General features: G+C 40.9%; 1 protein-coding gene across 1 annotated transcript in view; it reads left to right on the top strand.

Annotated features, from left to right (window-relative positions):
• Window positions 1–20704, top strand: part of LGSN (lengsin, lens protein with glutamine synthetase domain) — a 36081-nt gene that overhangs the window by 257 nt on the left and 15120 nt on the right. The window contains exons 2-3 of the mRNA XM_075200403.1: window positions 12310–12365; window positions 14232–15069. Coding sequence (XP_075056504.1) covers window positions 12339–12365; window positions 14232–15069 — 865 coding nt within the window. The 5' untranslated portion in view covers window positions 12310–12338. The remainder of the gene's footprint in view (window positions 1–12309; window positions 12366–14231; window positions 15070–20704) is intronic.

Genomic DNA, 20704 nt, shown 5'->3' with positions numbered 1-20704 from the left:
TAAACCTTACCTTTAAGTTATCATTTGGATGGTAGCACGACCGTGTTTATAAATATGTTCTCCCCTTGTTCTCTCTGTGTCCTGTTTTAAAACGACAGGCAATGGCTAGATAACAAAATTATAACCCGGATTAGGTTATAACTGCAAACCGTCCCGAATATTCGATGCAGACTTAGGTTTAAAGAAACACTTTTCCTAGGATTTTAGAATTGATTATCTGTATGGTATAATTGTCATTAATTGTATACTGGATAAGACTCCCAACTATCTGTTTTTATTTGAACGGATTTATTTAAAATGCAAACTGCATACTAAGTTATAATAGCTTACCATGTTTGTGGGTTGTAGTCCACAAATGTCTACCTAAATCATACCATACATATCATACTGAGGTAAATTTGCTCAGTTCCAGTGTTGCTGGAAAATATTTTAATATACTGGCAACTATACTACTTCTGAGTTACACATCTTTTTCCAGATCACCCACATATGGGTAAGCACACTAGTGTTGATGTCAGTAACTGCATTTTTTTTTGTGAATACATTTTATTGTACTCGCGTGGTAACAAATCACATTATACATACATAATAGTTTGTATAAACTATAGTGCAATATTAATACATTCACAGTCCTTATTCTCTATCCTATAACAGGAAGGAAGACATATATTTTTAGACCACACAGGACGCGCAGCGCAATGTCTCATCTATCTCAAATCCAGCACCATAATTATTGCCTTATGTCAAAACTATAGGAGGAAAGTATCAGTCAACAATAGGTGGATCTGCGACAACCAAGTTGTGTGTCTCAGACATTCCTGTATTTTATATTTAAAGGAGACAGGAAGTGCATTATTGTAGCTTTTCCACATATCAAAGAACTTCTCAGTCTGGCGTTCCTTATCAATCAACGTTTCTACCCAGTCCATTCTGAATATAAAATTTAGTTTTTCTTTGAATAAAGATATAAGAGGGGTATCTTTACCCAACTTATTAGCCGTATCAGCCAAATTCACTATTTTTCAAATGAGATACTACTTGTATTTTTCTAATTACAATGATTATTTTCCCCCAGTTACTTGCCCTTAGAGCTTCGTGCCAAACCGATGATACATTTACCCCCTAGTGTGACCAACTCAGACGTAAATGGAAAATAGTTTAACAAAGAACTTTCTGCATAGCTTTTTATCTGAAGCCAAAACTTGCAAACTAGGGAGCAGCCCCACAGACATTGAAACAGGTCTGCATCAGCAGAATGACATCGAAGGCAGTTGCTGGACTTTAAGAGACACATTCTAAAGCGCTTCTGGGGGGTCAAGTATGTACCATGATAGATATTCAAAAACATCTCAGTATACATATTAGCTGATATCAATTTGCATGATTTGGATAATGTATTAAGTAATATCTCTGCGGTAAAGTCAGATAAATATACCAGCCATTGCGTTATTCCTGTTTGGGCAGTAGAATAACCAACCAAATCCCTCAACATCCCGTAATGAATAGTGATAGCCTGGCACTTAGGAGTAGGTGAGAAAAGTATATGGTCTAAAGGATTGTCTCAACCTACTTCTGAAAACGTTTGAACGACCCCTCTAATGTAATGTTGGGCATGCAGAAACGCCGTCGGTTAGGGCCACACAGCTTCATACTTACTAGATGCCTCTAGAAATGTCATGGGTCTGTTTTCTCGTTTATTAGCCAAGTGGAAAATAGTGGAAACACCTGCCGCCCCCCAATATTATAAATGGATAATGTGCCATTCCCCCATGAAAGTCTGGATTATGATGTAAAGGCAAATGTAATGAGTTGTGTGTGTTGATACCATGTTTTCGACATAAGATGTACCATAGTTTTTGAGTAGTCCATAAAAACAGATTGCTTCTAACTTCAAACGGGATCTTTTGGTCAGAAAGGTGTAGTAGGGCCTTCAAGTCAATAATTGGAATAAATTGATTTTCTAAGTGCGTATTAGTGTATATATTTTGAACGCACAGCCAGTCTTGTAGATTTCGGAGGATAGCTGCCTGATTATACAAAGCTACATTTGGGAAGTAAATGCCTCCGTTAGTTCCATATTGTAATTTCTGTAAACTAATTCTAGGTCTCTTGCCCTTCCAAATAAATTTGCGGTACAAGAAATGTAAGTGTGTCAGGTCTCGCTATGTTAACAATAATGGCAAGCTTTGGATAAGGTAAAATAGTTAGGGGAAAGAAACCATTTTGATCAAGTTCACCCTCCCTATATAAGATAGAGGGAGACTACTTCAGCCCTCCAATATCTAATTGCTTTTGAGAAATTAACCTGATAAAGACACGATGGGAGCTTGGAAATTTGTATACCCAAATATGTAAATTGATGTGCTGCCCATCGTAGTCACATGGAGCGACCCCAAGAAGGGCAACTCACTCCTGCTTTAAGATATGGATTTATCCATGGATGTGGATTTATCCATGTTTATCTGAAGCCTGATACTCGACCGAATTCCTCAACTCCAGGATTGCAGTAAGTGTATGTTGTGGGTTCGAAATATAGAGGAGTAAATTGTTGGCAAATGCCGTCATTTTGATAGATTTGGTACCTATATGTATGCTCTGAAAAGTGTTCCAGTTTTGTAACGTTCGAAGAAGTGGATCCAAGGCAAGGTTGAAAAGCAGCGGCAAGAGAGGGCAACGCTAATGGGTGCTTGTGACAGGATGGACCGCCTATGACACTTTGTCTGTCGTTGCTGGGAACTAGCTGGGCTTACTCTGCCACTGTTCTCTTTTGTTATATCAAATGCACCCTCTAACCGCAGTAGGAGGGACTTGCAAATGCTGCCATCACTGGACTCCTTACCAGCATCCAGTACCGGGTTCCTTCTGGGTAACTGTCACTGCTAGGGTACCCCCTTGCTGGTACACTTGGGCTGGTACCCCTGACTGCTTACTATGGATCAGGGTTGCTGTGGATGGATTCCCCCCTGGCCTGTCACACTGGCCAGAGCTGCTGGGTAGCGGGCAGAGTGGTGGTGCTGGGAAGATGGGTCCAAACCTCAGACAGCCAGAAACAAATTCGATTTTGAGTCTAATCTGTAGATCAAAGGATTTTCAGCATGGAAGACGTTTTCAAGCAGGTCTTTGAAGCAGCTGATGTTTATTTGCAGTCACACTGATTGAAGGTACCAGTGATCAGGTCAGATGGAACAAGAATTATGATACATTTCAGTGTACAAGGTCTCTCTTTTTATACAGTTGGGACACAGCCTCAAAGGGTAAGCTAGTCCCTTGAGGTCTGAGTTATTTTTAGTATCAGGATACGATATATGTTTACCAAACATGGATTTACATGCAATGCAAAGCTAACAATATTTACACTACTCTCCTATGTGCTAAAACTTGATGCTTGCATTATCTGAAATGCAGCCACGCCAGACAGTGGTCCCCTGCTGGGTATACAGGCTAAAGAGTCACTTCACATAAAGACTTACTTAGCATTTCCTGCTATCAGCAAACAGACTTTCTCTAGCAAAATTACAAACCCAAACAATGACACTTCCATACAAAACATCCCAATGTAACTTGATAATTGCATTTCAAATTATACATTGGTGCCTGCACCTCTGATTAAAATACATTTCTACAATAAATTATTTCTACATGATCCAGCCACAAATACGTTATTTATAAGTGATCCAGTCACACTCCTTCCCCCTTTGTCCATGCGGGTAACCAGTGTGCCATGTCCCAATGATTTCGCTCCTGGTACACAGTCTCCTAGGGTTACCGCAGATGACCTGGGGGATCCGGCTCTTTCTGCCGACAGTCCATTTGCATTGCTGTGAGCCTTTCCTTGCTTGTGAATTATGTGAAAGTCATAAACTTGAAGTGCAAGGCTCCAGCGCAACAATTTGCCATTTTCCCCTGAGGTGTGTTGTAGCCACTTTAAAGGATTGTGATCAGTCTCCAAAGTATAATGTCGTCCATACAAATAAGGTTTAAGTTTTTTCACTGCCCAAACAATGGCCAAACATTCCTTTTCAATTGCTGCATACCCCACCTCCCAGTTTAGCAGTTTTCTGCTCAAATAGGCCACAGGGTTCTGCTGCCCATCTGGCCCCACTTGGCTAAGTACTGCTCCCAGTCCATACTGTGACACGTCAGTTTGAACGATAAAGTTCTTGTCATAATTGGGCGCCAATAGTACTGGAGTATGATCCAGCCTTCCTTTAACGACTGAAATGCCAGCTCACAAGCAGGTGTCCAGTCAACTACTTTGGGGAGTTTCTTCTAAGTGAGATCTGTCAGGAGCTTCGCTACATTGCTAAAGTCTGAGACGAAATGTCTGTAGTAGCCTGAGGTCCCTAAGAAGGCCAGTACTTGTCTTTGGGTTGTGGGCCAGGGCTAGTCTTGGATTGCTCTACCTTAGCTGGTTCTGGCTTAGCCCTACCTCCCCCACACGATGACCCAGGTACTGCACCTCTGACATCCCATTTGACACTTGTCTGCTCTGATGGTCAGACCTGCCCACTGAATTTTCTCTGACACTTGCCCTACATATTTCAGATGTTGTGACTGGATCACTGATAAATAACTTCTGGTATAAATTTATTTAAAGGAAATAGCAGAGGGCGCTTATTTATATAATTGCACAAGCACTTATTTTTGATATTGTGTATATTTTGGTAAGGGAAATCTTTAATTTCTGAGATCAGGGGAAGAAATTTGTTTCTTGTTTAACCTTGCTAGAGGAGATGCATTATTTCCTAAGGTATATATCTGATACAATAAGCCTTTGTGGATGGAAGTCTTTTGTGTGTTGTGAGGTGTGGAAGTGGCTTGTTTAGGGTTTGTACTTTTCTTTGGGAATGTGTATTCTTTGGGAATGTGTATCCCCATGCTAATTAGATCTTTTGATGTGTGAAGGTCCAACAGTGAAGGCAGGAACTTTTAATTAAGACTGGCTCCTAGATTCTCTGCACCTGAAAACCAGATTCAGAACATCACAGCATCTCTAGGATTTCATAGATAAGTGTAAATATTATTGGCTTTGCAATGCATGTAATTCCATGTTTGTGTAAACACATTGCATCCTGATTCTAATAATAGCCTGTGTCCAAATCAGTATAAAAAGCACTGAAATGTTCTTGTTTCATCTGACCTGATCATTGGTAGCTTCAACCAGTGTGAGGTCAAATAAACGTCACTTGCTTCAAAGACCTGCTTGCAAACATAAATCTAATCCGTTCTCCGGCTGTTTCTGAGGTTGGACCCAGCTTTTCCAGTACCACCGCTCTGCCTGCTACCCTGCAGCTCTGATCAGTGTGATAGGCTAGAGGGAATCCATCCACAGCCCTCCTGATCCATAGTAAGAGATCAGGAGTACCAGCCCAGGAACGCCAGTAACAGGCTACACTCGCAGCGTCATCTACCCAGAAGAAACCCGGTACTGGATGCCGGTAAGGAGTCCAGTGGTGGCAGCATTTGTAAGCCCCTCCTACTGCGGCAAGAGGGCGTATTTGGGATAACGAAAGGGAATGGTGGCAAAGTAAGCCCAGCCGGTTCCCAGCAACAACAGACGGTGGCTTAGGCGGTCCATTTTGTCACAGATGGTTCTCCCAGAATTTACTGAAAATGGCAATGTCATCCAAGTAAGCTTGAGCAAAGCCTTTACACCCTTCCAGCAGGAATGTGGCTGGCCCATTCTTCATCCCAAATGGCATGGACTTAAATTCAAACAGGCCAAATGAGGTGATGAATGCTGACCGTTCCTGAGCCTCGGGGGTCAGCAGTATCTGCCAATACCCCTTGCTCAAGTCAAAGGTGGAAATATACTTTGCCCCAGCTTACTCGTCTAACAGAGCGTCAATTTGGGGGCAGGGGATAGGCATTAGACATGGTAACCTCGCTCAACCGGCGGTAGTCTACGCAAAATCGTGTTGTCTTGTCCTTCTTGGGAACCAGTGCAATGGAGGACGCCAATGAACTATGCTGTGGCTGGATCACCCCTAGCTCAAGCATTTCCTGTACCTCCTTGTATATACTTTCCTTGGCCTCTTGTGAGACCCGATAAGCGGGTTGCCTAACTGGCCTATGCTCACCAGTGTCCACATGGTGCATCACCAAGGAAGTCTGACCAAGCTTTCTACTGAACTGAGTCACAAAGGGCCACAGCACTGCCTCAAGCTGCTCCCTCTTGCGGGCACTCAACTGCTCAACCCAGCCCACTTCTTCTACACCACCTTCACCTTTGGCATCCGCGAGGAGGTCAGCTAGCGGGTCACTTCCTGGTTCCTCAATCATTTTTTTTTTCATTTTTTTTCATAGGGCACTGATGCCCGAGCTGAGGGAAGTTATATCTTGTTCAGCACAAAAAAGCATTTTACAAATATTCTCCATTTTGATTTCTAGGATAACTGTCCTAGTACCCATTTCGGAAAGTTCAGAACGGAACTCTTGCACCACTTGCTAAATCTCAGTTTTGGAAAGTGGCTTTAATGTCTTGGACCAAGTTGGTTATGAGGTTCTGCACCCCCGGAGTGACTTCTTCCTATTCAGTGAGTACTGGACTTCCTAGGACTCGGTGCAATTGAAGATTTGCCTCCAGGCTGCTTTTCACATTTTTTTTGAGAGAAGCTGGTCATATCAAGAGTACTCTGCCTCTTACCCTTGGCAGTCAGTGAAAATCGAAAGGTCTCAATAATGTCAGACAGATCACACAGAGGAATGTCTGGAAACCGTTCATGTGTAAAACATTAAAAAGACATGTTCAAAGAACAATATACATAAAGTTAAAAAATTTCAGGAAACTATTCTTTGTTTCACATCTGCTGCAGTGAATTACCTTCACCCACTAATGTTGTGAAAAGAAGGAAGATGGGTGGGTTTATATGGAGGCAGTCCTGTGCTGACAGCAGTAAAGACTTATGCCGTTATAGTTGGCCCCGGTATTGAGGTTTTGTAAGGAGGCAGGTTATCTGGACCCTAGAGGGGCAAGGGGGAGGTGGGGCCAGCCGCTTCAGTGGAAGACTGACAGGATTCCACAGAGCCAGTAGCTTTGAATATCTGCGGGAGACGTTTAGCACAAGAACAGTTACGTACCAACTGAGGTTGATGATGGATAATGAGGTGTTTGATGCGTAATGAGGAGCTCCTTTAATTATCTAGATGATTATAAATCTCAGAGAATCAGTCCCAAAAGTAGCTGGCAGTTAATGTATTATGAAAATCTCAGCAATATAATACAATTCTCTGTAATGTGGCTGAAGTAACAGAAGGTGGCAGTAAAGTATAAATACTGAACAAGTGAGATGTATAGGGAAAGGTCAGCAATGCCTCTAAGTTTAGCAGTGTAACAGGTGATATATTGCAATGATGTGTTATAGGAAAAGTTGGGCAGATATAATTGAACTGTGAGAGAACCATTGACTTGTCATGAAATGCACAGATCCTGTACTAAGTATACAGAGCTGTGGATGACTTGGGATCCTCTTGTCAGTTTTGATTGAGTTTGTCCCCAAAGTTATATAAAGTGTTCTTTACAGGCAGTAATAGTGAAAAGCAGGGGGAGACACACAAATTCCTATTGTTGCTTTACAGGGATAGGGAGATGGACAGGGACAGGGTAAGAGTTAGGGATAATACTTTCTACATTTCAATTGTCAACCTAATAAATACTGTCTACATTTCAATTGTCCTAATAATACAGTCGATGTCACTATATTGCCAACTTTATAACCTTGTCTAGTCTGCTGCCCTTCAATCATATGTCAATCCGACATAAGGGTCGGTAGGAGGGCTCAAGGACAATTCCTTCTTGAACCACTTTTCTTTTCTGCCACTGCTGTGTGCCAATGTTTCTTACATTTGATATATACTGCCGTGTGTTTGTGCTGTTGCTCTGTCGCTTAGTAACGGCAGCTGCTCGCTGCAGTCTTAGAGTTGATTGACAGTACTGTTAGCTTAGCTGCTTTAAGCCTATTGGTAGCTTGTTTTGTAGGGGCTCAAAGAAACCAAGCACTTCAACCACAAAAGTGTCAGTCCTTGTTGCTGAAATTCTTGGTTTGTTAAGCTGTACCACCAAGATGAGTCGTAGTCCACAGTACTCGGAGAAACAGAGGTTCTGTTGGATCAAGTAAGCTACCTGGAAGAATGTAATGCGAACTTGGAGTTCTCGGTAGCTGGACCTTAATTGATTCCTTGTATATACGTGGCAGTGCCTATGGAAGGTGATGCCTGTTCCGGATGGAGACTGACGAGGGTTTCAAGAAGTGGGTGATGGTAGTGCATCAACATAGTACTGCGGCAAGTAGAGGAGCAAACCAAGGAGTCCACAGTCCAGGAGAAACCGTGTCTCCGGAAGAAATAGTGGAGAGCTTGACTGTATAGTACAAACACGAGTGGCCAGAAACTGGAGTTTGCATTATTGTAAAGTGAATGCTACCTCTTTATTAAACTAATTGATAACAGGGTGTCACACGCCGGTCCCATAGTTAGGTGCCGGCGCTGTGACTTTCCCTTTAAGAACCATGATTCTGCTTTCTTCTGCCTCAGAGACATTACTTTCACAGGTGTTCCTGGCTACTGTGATCTGGACCTCCTCCTGTACCTCATTGGTCCTGCAGCACTATATTAACCTCCCAAGGTTATGGGCCCATTGCCTGTTCTTCGTGTTACTCTGATTGCATTTGGATCTGCTGTTCATCTGCAAGCTGCAAACTCCTCACTGCTGTTCAGCTACAAGCTGCAAACTCCTCACTGCTGTTCACCTGCAAGCTGCAAACTCCTCACTGCTGTTCAGCTACAAGCTGCAAACTCCTCACTGCTGTTCACCTGCAAGCTGCAAACTCCTCACTGCTGTTGTTGCTAAACCTGTGCCTTATCTATTGGTTCAACTTTACTGCTGGCTGGCTAAGATCGCTGCATCTCACTGTTAGAGCTACTATCAAGTTACCTGTCACCTATAGTTCCACGTCTGACACGGGTTATCCTTACTCTGCTGTTACCTGGTTACTGGACTGTTATTGTGAACTACTTGTTGTGCCGATGGCTAGTACTTGGGCTCAAGTTGCGTGTCTCTGTTCAGTTGCTCCGTACTACAGCGAACTTACTATTGCAGTTACAACGAATTCTGCTACCTGTAGTTCCATGCATGATTCAGATACTACTCATGTCTCTGCTACTTCCAGGCAACATTCTACTGCATGTGTCAGTGTTCATCAAAACCTCAGAGCCGTGACACAGGGCTATGTTTGGGAAGCCACGGAATTCCCCAAATGACAGGGAACATATACTCTGTTTACACAACATCTGATAACAACCTTGGAACTCTCTTGGCTTATTAATGTCTAGGAGCTCAGGGGAACCTCATTAATGTTTAGTTGTGGGTCTCACGTCCGAGCACCCTCTCCCTCAGTCTTATAAATTATTTTTGAGATAATCTTAGACAGTGTTGGGGGGAGAGGTTGTTTCCATGCTTGGGCAATAACAGCCCTAGTTGCTATGAGAACCTGGCCCAACACAAATCTGTCCGATTTTGGGATTGAGGTTGGATAGTGATGCAAAAGGGCCACCTCTGGAGAGGGGTGAGCTGGTTGTTGTAAGATAACCCCAAGCAAATTAAATACTTCATTCTACAGAGGCTATGATACTGGGCATACCAAAAAAATGTGTAAGATATCTCCTCTCTCTGAACAATTACACCAGCATGTCGGGGATGTAGAGGGCCACATCTTATGTAACTTTTCTGGGGTGACATATATTTTATTTCTAAGCTTTACCAGCATTTCAGTGTGGTTAATACATTTAGACATTTTAAAAGACTTCCTGAAGATATGTTTCCAGTCCCTTCCTGTCAGATCCAAATGAAGATCAGCTTCCCATTGAAATTGTATTTTGGATTTGGGTGGATCTGTTTGGGTTGTCAGAGTATTATACCATGAGGTTATACTAGCTCTGTTGTTTCCCTTCGTCAATTAAGTGTAATATAATGCTGGAGGGGGTCTTATTGACAGGTTTTTAAGCAATGGTGTAGCTAGCCAATGTCTAAGCTGCAGATATTTATAAAAGTCTCCTCTGGGCAGGGCCGGATTAACCATAGGGCTAACTGGGCTACAGCCCAGGGGCCTATGGCATCCAGGGGGCCCTTGAAAGTGCTCAGCAGCAGTATTGATCGGTCGGGGCGGGGGCGCCCCCAGCGCGATCAGTGCTGCTGAGCACTTTCACTGCGGTCCTTCTCTGGCGCTCTGTAGTCTCCGATCACGGGGGGGGGCACAGGCAGCTCGGATCACGGGGGGAGGGGCGCGGGCAGCTCGGATCACGAGGGGGGGGCCCTCACGGGGGAATGGAGGCCCCCTTAGCCCAGGGGCAAAAGAGAGAGAGGAGTCGAGGGTGACACCCAGGCAGCAGAGTTGGGTGACAGAGGAGATGGTGTGGTGTTGTTGACGACAATAGAGAGGTCATGGTGGGATGGGAGTCTGGGCGGTGGAAAGACAATGAGTTCTGTTTTAGAGATATTGATTTTGAGAAAACGCTCGGACATCCAGGAGGAGATGGCGGAGAGGCAGTCTGATACCCGAGAGAGGAGGGTGGAAGAAAGATCAGGAGAAGAGATGTAATGCCAGATGTAGTTGCTGCTTGTTGTATTTTACATAATATATGTGAAATACAAAAAGAGAAGTTTCTTCCAGAGTGGAATATAAAGGAACCTGAATTGCCTAACAGTCAGGTAGATGCAGTCACCTATGAGGGAGAGTGAACTAACCATGCTGAACTCACCCAGAGCATCATTACTGACAACATAAAAGAAATGCTAAACACATAGACGGCATTAGGAATGATTGTATTAAAGACACATTGTTTAGAATTTGCTTTTTTTAAAAAATTTCAATCAACACACATTGGTGCTGACCATTTAGATTAACAAATGTTACTTGAAAAAACTCCAAAATGCAGGGGACAGCTGTTAAGACTGACAAGTAACACTTACTATATAACATGGATATTTTCATTATGATTGAAAATATCCAGTGCAAAACATATTACAAATAAGCGCAGCAGTGGAGCAATTATTAAAACGTAGGCCCCAAACATCGTTAACTTACTGCTTGAACACGAAGGTTGTGTATTAGTCTGGCCTGCTGCTTCTTCTATACTACTCCCTAGGTATCACATTAATAGATGAATCATATTCGCTATTTTCTGCCATCTCTTCAGCCACCATCTGTGATGAAGGCAAGCCAGCGTGGCTGCTTTCACGGGTGGCATTACTGTTAACACAGCTTGAAGAAGAAAAGTGAATGAGATTGGATTGGGCTGAGTTGCTAAATACAACGTTGCACAAATCATAACATGGCCACTTCATATGGCCATTGCCACTTTTCTTTTTGTTGTGATCATGCACTTTGCTATATTGCTTCCTAAGGGACTTGAGTTTGTTGACAACTTGCTGCTGTGAGTGCTTGATCCCCCCGGTCGGTCAGTATTTTTGCAATGTTCTCATAAACAGTTGTATCTTTCACTGTACCAGTAATCTATTTTTTGACCTCCCCTTTCCCTCTGACATCCAGTAGCTCTCTCACTTCGGCATCCTGCCAATTCGCCATCCCTGCCGTTCTGCAGCATGCAGACAACGTCATCAAAGAGCGATTCCAATCCGCCAATGAGCTGCTTTTAACGTAACCCAGGAAGAATAACCTGTGAATAACCCGGAAACACCTTTCATACAGAAGCATATCGGGCTGCAACATAGGAATAACCCTGGTCGCGGACCCAGGTCACATGACCCGGTGTGACCCATTCACAACCTGGGTTATTCCTGGGTCCCTGTGAAAAGAGTAGTAAGTTACACCAGGCATTCAAGCAGCAATACAGACTATTGTTGTTTATCCTTATCATTACAATCAGTGTCTCTCCAGAGATGTATCAGATGTATTTTTTTTGTATGAAAATTTCCCTTTCCCTTTAAATACACCACTTTAAAAGTCAGGTGTTTGAACACAGGCAGCAGACCCAGTTTCCAGAATGGGGCTACATTATAAAAAGTCTTTTGGAAATGTACATTGACTAGTCAGCCTTTTAGTGCGTTTTGTTACCTTTGTTTATTACCTACTGACAGTTAACATATTGTATCATTTGACCACTACATCATTCCAGTTGCTCATGTGTTAGGCAGTGTTTCTTTGTACAGAATTTTACATTCATGACATCTAAAAACATAAAGCAATACTAGAAAATACATTCGTTTAAACATTCTAGATCCCCAGTATTGTACATTTACCTATAAATATTGTATACAAATTTTCACTTTGTGGCTTATGAATTTGGTTTCAGATGGTGACCTGAACTGTATTGCAATTGGAATGGACAATGAAATTAACACTGCAGAGGTAAGACATAACTATCAATTATTTTATTTGTATTGATAACAATTTGTATAGTGCATATTAATTTTCCAAACAAGGGGCCTGATTCATTAAGGAACTTAAATGAAGAGGATCCTTATTTCAGTCTCCTGGACAAAACCATGTTACAATGGAAGGGGTGCATATGTGTGTTCTGTTTTGCACAAGGGTTAAACACTAACTGTTTTTTCATGTAGCACAGAAAAACTTGATAGCTTATTTGTACACTGAAATTTAAAACTGATATGTGTGTGTTACATGAAAAAACAGTCAGTATTTAACTTATGTGCAAAACAGAACACTCATTTGCACCCCTTCCATTGTAACATGGTTTTGTCCAGGAGACTGAAATAAGGATCCTCTTCATTTAAGATCCTTAATGAATCAGGCCCCAGGTTCATAATTTGTTATTAGTTTTATGACATATTTTTATGATAAACATTTTACAGAATTGTAATAGTTTATCAATAAAATGGATTAAATACATTCTCTTGAATAAAAAGGGTAGCTAAAATGTAAGTCATTTTATATTGAAATAGCATTTCTTTTACTCCTTTATGTGTTAGCAACATGTGTACTGTAAAACTATTGCTTCTGATATTATTTAATAAAAAGTACAAACTGCTAGCTCTGAAATAATGTTCATTCATTTTTTATAACAAAAAAATAATTAATATGCTACCTTTAAGTCAAACAATGTGCAAGACTACAATTTACGACTTGGCTTATTTATGAAAGGGTGCACAATGCTAGTTGTTATTTATGTTATAATGAATGTGTTTGACATTGTAATATGTTTATAGAATAATTTGCTGTAATATTTATTACAAAAAATGTAAGTTCATGTTTCCCCCTCTGTTTTATTGATTTGAAATGACTGAAGGTTCAGACTCACTCTGTCTTTACAAAGAACCATGCACAGCAGTTAGAACTCAATTGGCGATATCTTGTTCCATTAATTTGGTTAGTTTTACCTAATGTGTATTAGACCTTAACTTAGATGCAAACAGATATGGAAATTGTACTCATCTTTATTATACAGTGTTGTGTGCATATATGGAAATGAGTGTGAAGATAGCAGTTACAACAAATCTTTTGCCATACTACATGTAAGCAAATGTGGAAAAAAGTACTAAAAATATTCCTCTTCTTGTACGGTAGCAGATAAGAAACTTATAGCAGCAAGAGAGTAGAAGGGATGATAAATATGGTGTAGAGTGAAGTGAGGCTAAGAGGGAACAAATAAAAGAGGAAATAAGTGGATGAGTAAGAAAGAAAGGACAAAAGACAACCCAAGATGAAAAAAGATAACCCAAGATGACAAAAAAAGAAAGCAGACAAAAAAAATTGGGTAAAAAATCCAGAAAAGTGTAAAATGAAGGAAAAGTCTAAAGGCACTTCAAAAAGTCAAATAATGAAAAAAATGCACAAGACAGTTTACAGTAGAAGATAGTGGTTCACCGTGTAAAATAGTTACTCTAGCATGTTGATTGTCTACGCATGGTGGACTTTCCATGAAGAAGCACATCCTTTCAAGTAAAATAAAATTTTATCTGAAGGGATTAAAATCTAATTTAGTCCTGTATACGGAATGTATAGTATTTTTAACTTTTGTATTTGTACAGGGCTTCAGCAGTCTCATGGAAATAAAAATTGTATATTTGTAACTAAATCAATAGAAGATTTTTTTTATAAGTATTCGCATCATATAGTTATGGACGCTCCTGCTTATTCAGACACTCCTGATATTCTTTTGCTAATCTACTTAAATTCATTCCATTAAGGGATAAACTGGTATATACAAAAACAACTTCTAGAACAGCTGAATAGCATTTACTTTTGTGACTTCAGGATCAAGGCAACACTGAAAATGATGAAGTAGATGGCAGTGTGATATCAAGACTTAGAAGAAAGAGAGGAGTAAAAGTTACTGGGAAATACATTCCACCATTACAGTGGGAGAAGATACATGCATCACATTCTGTAAGCTCGTTGAGAAATTCTTATCTTGAAAATATATATGATGATATGGGAAAAAATTTTCAAGCATCTTCTATGTCTACTAAACTACTTCTCAAGGATGAAAGACAAGGTACTGCACAAACCGACCATGGAGGAGGAGATACATCTAAGACAGAACAGACGAAACAAAGAAAGGAGCCGGTGGTGCCTTTACAGGTTTCTAGCACCAAAGATGCTGAGGATGTGCCCCAAGAAAAAATAAAATTTAAACAAGCAAGTACTAAAAATAATTATGAAAAATCCAATGAAGATCTGTTATCGCTGGGATCAGCAATACCCAAAGAGACATTAGAAGAGCTAAAAACTATTCTAAAGGAGAGTCCATTAATTCATCGTGAAGAGAAATGGAACCCCAAAACCAACACTAGCATAACTCAGATACAACTTCCAAAATGTGCTGAGAATATAAGTGGAAATCCAGGCTTAACTTTTGAAACTTTCCATCCACATTTGGAGAAAGAAAATCAGAAGCCAATGCCCACAATAACACCTGAGACAAAACAATCACATATGATTACAATTGAGCAGACTTTACCGGGACCTATAGAGAGAGCTGAACAACCTATACAGCCTGTTCAGCAATTTGATGGAACCCAGATATTAATACCTCATAAATTAAGCTTTGTTTCTGGAACCAAGGTTGATCCTCCCTCAACTGAGTTTAATGGTAAGAATATTAATTTCAGAGTATACAAGTATATATAGTAATACCTGATGTGTTTTCTGTGTGTGAATTTCCATTATGATACATCTTACAGCAAGTATTTAAACAAATAATGGTTACAGCTAATGTGGAGAGATGAACAGCATGGGGTTACCCCGTGAAAGCCATAAAACACACCAGGCTATGACAGGTTGGGCTAGTCACTCTATAACAAAGAAACTAGCAGTGTGTGGCCCTCCTGTTATAGTGAGACTTGTCCCCAGGGGGGAGGTGCGCAAAAAATGTATACCTTAAGAAAAAAAATCCTTGCTGATAGCACTGGGGCTCAGTCAATCACTCCCAGGCAGCTGGTGTTGTGGTAATTATTGTACACTGTAAATAGTTTTTAACATGTGGCATTACTAGTCCTAGCAAGCCCTGGCAGCCATACACTGATTGGGTATGCTGGTGCTTCTAATATAAACAAAACAATAAACAAACACCCATACACTGTATTAAATGACCTTTAATTTAAATAAACACTTTTCTTCCTCTTCCTCTTATAGATGCCACAGATCTTTTTTCTAGCACAGCCACAAGGATCAGACATTGGTTATCAATGAATTTAATTGTTTTAGTGAGATTAATTGATTCATTTTATACAATAATTTGAAGAACGAGGGATTAGTATAGTGTTTATTGATTATAAACACTATACTAATATGGTGTGTTTTGTAAGCTCTGGCAGCCATTGGTATGCTGGTGCATGTAGTTTTACTTAAGCAGTTTTCTGGCTATCCACCTTCCTCTCCAAAGACTTGAGAAAACATACAGGAGAATGCAATGACTACATAGAACTGAACAAGATAATGGTGACAAATTTATATCCCATTCTCTTTATCACAAATTATTTGATGATATCAAGGGGGTCAATGTCTTCACCAACTTGGATCTAGGGTGTCTACACTTTGATCTGTTTCTGCCAGGGAGACAACCACAGGGATGGACATTATTAATATCTGATTATGCTAGTGCAATGCCTCCACTTGTTACCAAAAACTATGCAAATTAAATCTTCTGAGATATCCTGGGTTGCTACACGATGGTTTACCTCAATGACATTTCAATCTTCTCTTCTTCCATTATTTCTGACAGACAAAGACAGTTTTCTTCTTAATAAGCACTCTTGCTCTCTACCCTAGGGGTCCAGTTATGTTTCTAAACAGCTTATCAATCCCAGAATACTGGCCCGATGGAGAAAATCATTCCAAAACTGGAAAGATATTTAGCTTCCTTTGACCATCTGCTGGACATCATTACTCCCTGGTATTTTATTATAATAGCCATGTCACTCTTCAGAAACCTTCCCTTTCTCTGCTGTCTATGGAATACATCCTAAGCCCTTTCCTGGCATAACACTACCTCCACTGACTTCCCAGCTGTCAATACCACCAGTTGGGATATTGCTCAGCTTTGGCAACAAAATAACACTTCATTACACTGCTCAGACAGCAAGAAACATGTAGATATTTGTTGATGGCATGCCTCCATTTACAACATTTGGAATCATATTTGATTATTAACTTAGATCCGGGCTCCAAAGGTGCAATCTTACAAAGACCATTACAGTCTTTTCTGAGTTTTCAGTCCAATTAATGTGACCCACTTCTTTTTCCCATTGTGGCCTGTTATCTGCCCAATTATAGGTCCTGATTGAACAGCTTGTGGATGCTTTACTCTTCAGTGTATGATTACCTGTTCTGACACTCACAACCAGCTCCCTAGCAGGATGAAGTACGCGTACAATACTAGTTGTATTGGAAAGTGGTTCATAACAATTCAAAACAAGTAGTTGCGCCTTTCGTTTAATTCTCTACATATCCAAATCCTGTCCTGATTTTATGTATGTCCCCTTTATGATAAGTGTCTTGTACATGGCAATCTTGTAACAGCGAAAATGGTAATCCACTACAGTTCACTAAAGTTTAACTGTCGCTGCGTAAACTTAAAAGTTAAAATTTACATCTTCATCTACTTTACAGATCATCATTATCATCTAATTATATAGTGCCACTAATTCTGCAGCGCTGACAGAAAACTCACATCAGTCCCTGCCTAATTAGAGCTTACAGTCTAAATTCCTTAACATACACACACACACAGACCAAGAGAGACTAAGGTCAATTTAATTGCAGTCAATTAACCTATCAGTATTTTTTGTGTGCGGGAGGGTACCGGAGTATCCAGGGGAAACCCAGGGTAGGCCATGGTCGGGAATTGAACTCATAAACTCATAACACCAGTGATGTGAGGCAGAAGTGCATCCTCCTTGTGTTGTAGTTGTTATTTCAGCAATGTATGTCTGGATGTCTATGTCTTCACTGGCAAGAATGCCATTTTATGAGACTACAAAGAAGGTCCTGGAGTAGAAGTATAGGTTAAATAAGTGGAAGTGGTAATTTTTAAGTCATTATTAACTATTGTCTCTTACCCATAGCAGATTGGAGGCATAAAATATATAATTAGTGGAGCTCACATCTATGTTGGTCCTGAAAAGCAGTCTATGCCATTGTTTGCTTTTCTAAGCTAACATAATAGTAAGCACAAATACTGATATTTGTAAGCATCTCTCTGACATCATCATAGCCTTGTTTTAGATTGCTAAAATATTATTTCTTGAATTTTTATAAACATCATAACACAACACAATACATTTCTCGTGGCAAAACCAGGAACAGTTCTGGAAAAAGTTCATGCTGGTGATTTGTTAAGGAGTATTAATATAATGGTAAGATGTGACAAATAGCAAAAAGTTTGAATGTTTTGACCAGATCCTAGGTACATGTTTAGTTCTGTTATCTTTATTACTGTGTGTGGAAATACTGTCCTCAATTCTTCTTACTTTATTAATATTATCACTATATTATTGACCACTTAACATTTAATAAATACAGTAAACAAAATCTGATTGAGACATTGTTGAGATTTTACAAGAGATGCTAAGTAGCACAATAAATTACAAAAATATTACTTATTTAATTTTATACAATTATTAAAAAGTGGTACATAAAGATTTGTGATAAGAAATCTGGAAGAATTGGAGAATTACCCTTAAATTACTTACTTTTACACTTCTTTAATGTGTTGCTTTATGAATGACATTGATTAAAACAACATTATGCAGAATGGTTGTTCTAGTGAAGTGCTATAAATGACGATTCCCTTCATCCTTACTGACACTAAAGGCAATCCCAGCATTTAAATAAAGTTAAACTCAATGTAAATCCAAGGTAATATAACTTTTTAATCTACTTCATAAATAGTTATTTCACATGTATGTCTACACAGATTTATTTAGTTATATAAAAACTCATTGAGGTATATTTACTAACCGTCGATTCTTGGTGCTTTTATCATTTTTTAAAAAGGCAATTTTAAAAAATGATGGCAAAGAGCAGGAAATTGGCGGTTCGTTGGAACCGCCGATTAGTAAATGTACCCCATAAGTTGAACTTTACCATACCCTTTGGTAGTAAATGTCGACCTAATTTAATTCTGAGTCTTCTATATGTATTCAGTTTACTACTTTTTATGTCCCACATCCGAAAGAATACTGTAGAAATGTTATTCTCTAAACTCTTTATTGTCACAACTATATAGCGTACTTGTTATTGTTGGCGCAACTCAGAGGAAGGAGCGGAATCTAACGCAAGGAAGTATGGACTCCGCTGCAGGGACACGCAGGTCACGGTCCTTCCAAGAAACAACAGCGAGATACAAGGAGGTGTCAGACAGGCCGGGTCGGTAACGTTCTGGTAGCAGAGGTACAAAGGGATATCCAGAAGAATGGTGAGGCAAGCCGGGTCGGTAACTTTCAGGTAGCGTAGTACAAAGGCAGAATCCAAATAGAGGTGGTCAAACGGTCCGGGTCAAAAGGTTACAGGCAGCACAAGGATAATTAGGAACAAATACAGCAACTGGTACACACAAACGCTGGAGGCAGGAAGACCTGATACTCTGGCACTGGTAGGAGGGCCAGAGGAAGTTTAAATACCACAGTGAACCAATCAGCATTGCGCTGCAGCGCTGTCATTCGCAGCGCCGGAATCCACTATAGCGTCCCGTTGCCTAGCAATGGGGCGCGATGTCTTGCAGAGGCCGGACAGCGGGGAATCCGGAAGTGATGCGTCTGGTTGGTAGGCAACCAGACGCGCTAGTCGGAGGAACAGGCGGCCGAGCGGGAAGGCTCCTGACAGTATACCCTCCTCCTCCTGTTTGAAAGAATCTCTCAAGAACTCTAGGAGCGTGAAGGTCCTGCTTGTCCACCCATGATCTCTCCTCTGGACCATATCCTTTCCAATGGACAAGATATTGCTGTTTGCCATGAAGAATGCGGGAGGCCAAGATCCGATTGACCTCAAATTCTGTTCCAGAAGAGGTTTGTATTGGTGGAGGACGACAGGAAGGTCGAAAGAATTTGTTGAGTACCAATGGTCGAAGTAATGAGACATGAAAGGTATTATGACATCTCAGGAAAGGAGGAAGTTTCAATTTGAAGCATACAGGATTGATTACTTGCAGGATGGTGTACGGGCCAATAAATCGGGGAGCCCTCTTCATAGAAGGAACTTTTAGTTTTAGGTCCCGGGTGGATAGCCATACTTGGTCTCCCACTTTTAGGAGGGGAGTGGCCCTGCGATGACGGTCTGCAAAGATCTTGTGATGCTGAGTAGCCTTGAGTAAAGCCGTCATAGTCTTGGCCCAAATGAGAGCAAACTCCCGATAAAGGGTATCTACGGCTGGAACCGGAGAGGAAGAAACTGGAAAAGGATCCGGAAAAACAGGATGACTTCCATATACAACAAAAAATGAGGAGAATCCCGTGGACTCATGAATGTGTTGGTTATGGGAAAACTCCGCCCAAGGAAGGAATTGAGACCATTTATTCTGATTGTCAGAAGTAAAACAGCGAAGAAACGTTTCAAGATCCTGATTGATTCGCTCCGACTGTCCATTGGTTTGGGGGTGATACCCCGAAGAGAATTTCAATTCTATGTTCAATTTACCGCAAAAGGTTCTCCAGAACCGGGATGTGAATTGGACTCCACGGTCCGAAACCATCTCCTTCGGGCAGCCATGTAACCTGAATATCTCCTTGATAAAGATATCTGCAAGACGATTGGCCGTGGGCAATCCAGTTAGAGAAATAAAGTGTGCCATCTTCGAAAAGCGATCAATGACCACCCAGATAGTGGTAAACCCTGCACTGAGGGGTAGATCTGTGATAAAATCCATGGCCACACTTTCCCAAGGAGCATCGGGAATAGGGAGTGGACGGAGGAGCCCTGCCGGAGCTCTTCTACAAGTCTTGTGTTGAGCACAAGTAGTACAGGAGGCAATGAATTTGCAAATATCGGCACGATCAGTAGGCCACCAAAAGCGACGGCAAAGCAGTGCTGTGGTCTTCTTTATTCCAGCATGGCCGGCAATGATGGATGAATGAGCCCACTGTAGGGTCTTGAGCCTGAGATGGGGTTCCACAAATGACCGGCCTGGAGGTGGAGAGGACGGCTTGGTCCTAGTGAGAGCTACAATATTAGAAGGATCAATAATATGCTGAGGAACCAACGGTCTTAGGCTATCAAAATCGTCAAATGAG

Source organism: Mixophyes fleayi, chromosome 3 (genome assembly GCF_038048845.1).
Source record: "Mixophyes fleayi isolate aMixFle1 chromosome 3, aMixFle1.hap1, whole genome shotgun sequence".
Lineage (NCBI taxonomy): Eukaryota > Metazoa > Chordata > Amphibia > Anura > Limnodynastidae > Mixophyes > Mixophyes fleayi.
The sequence above is the reverse complement of the archived record's forward strand: the minus strand, read 5'-3'. Positions and strand labels throughout refer to the sequence as shown.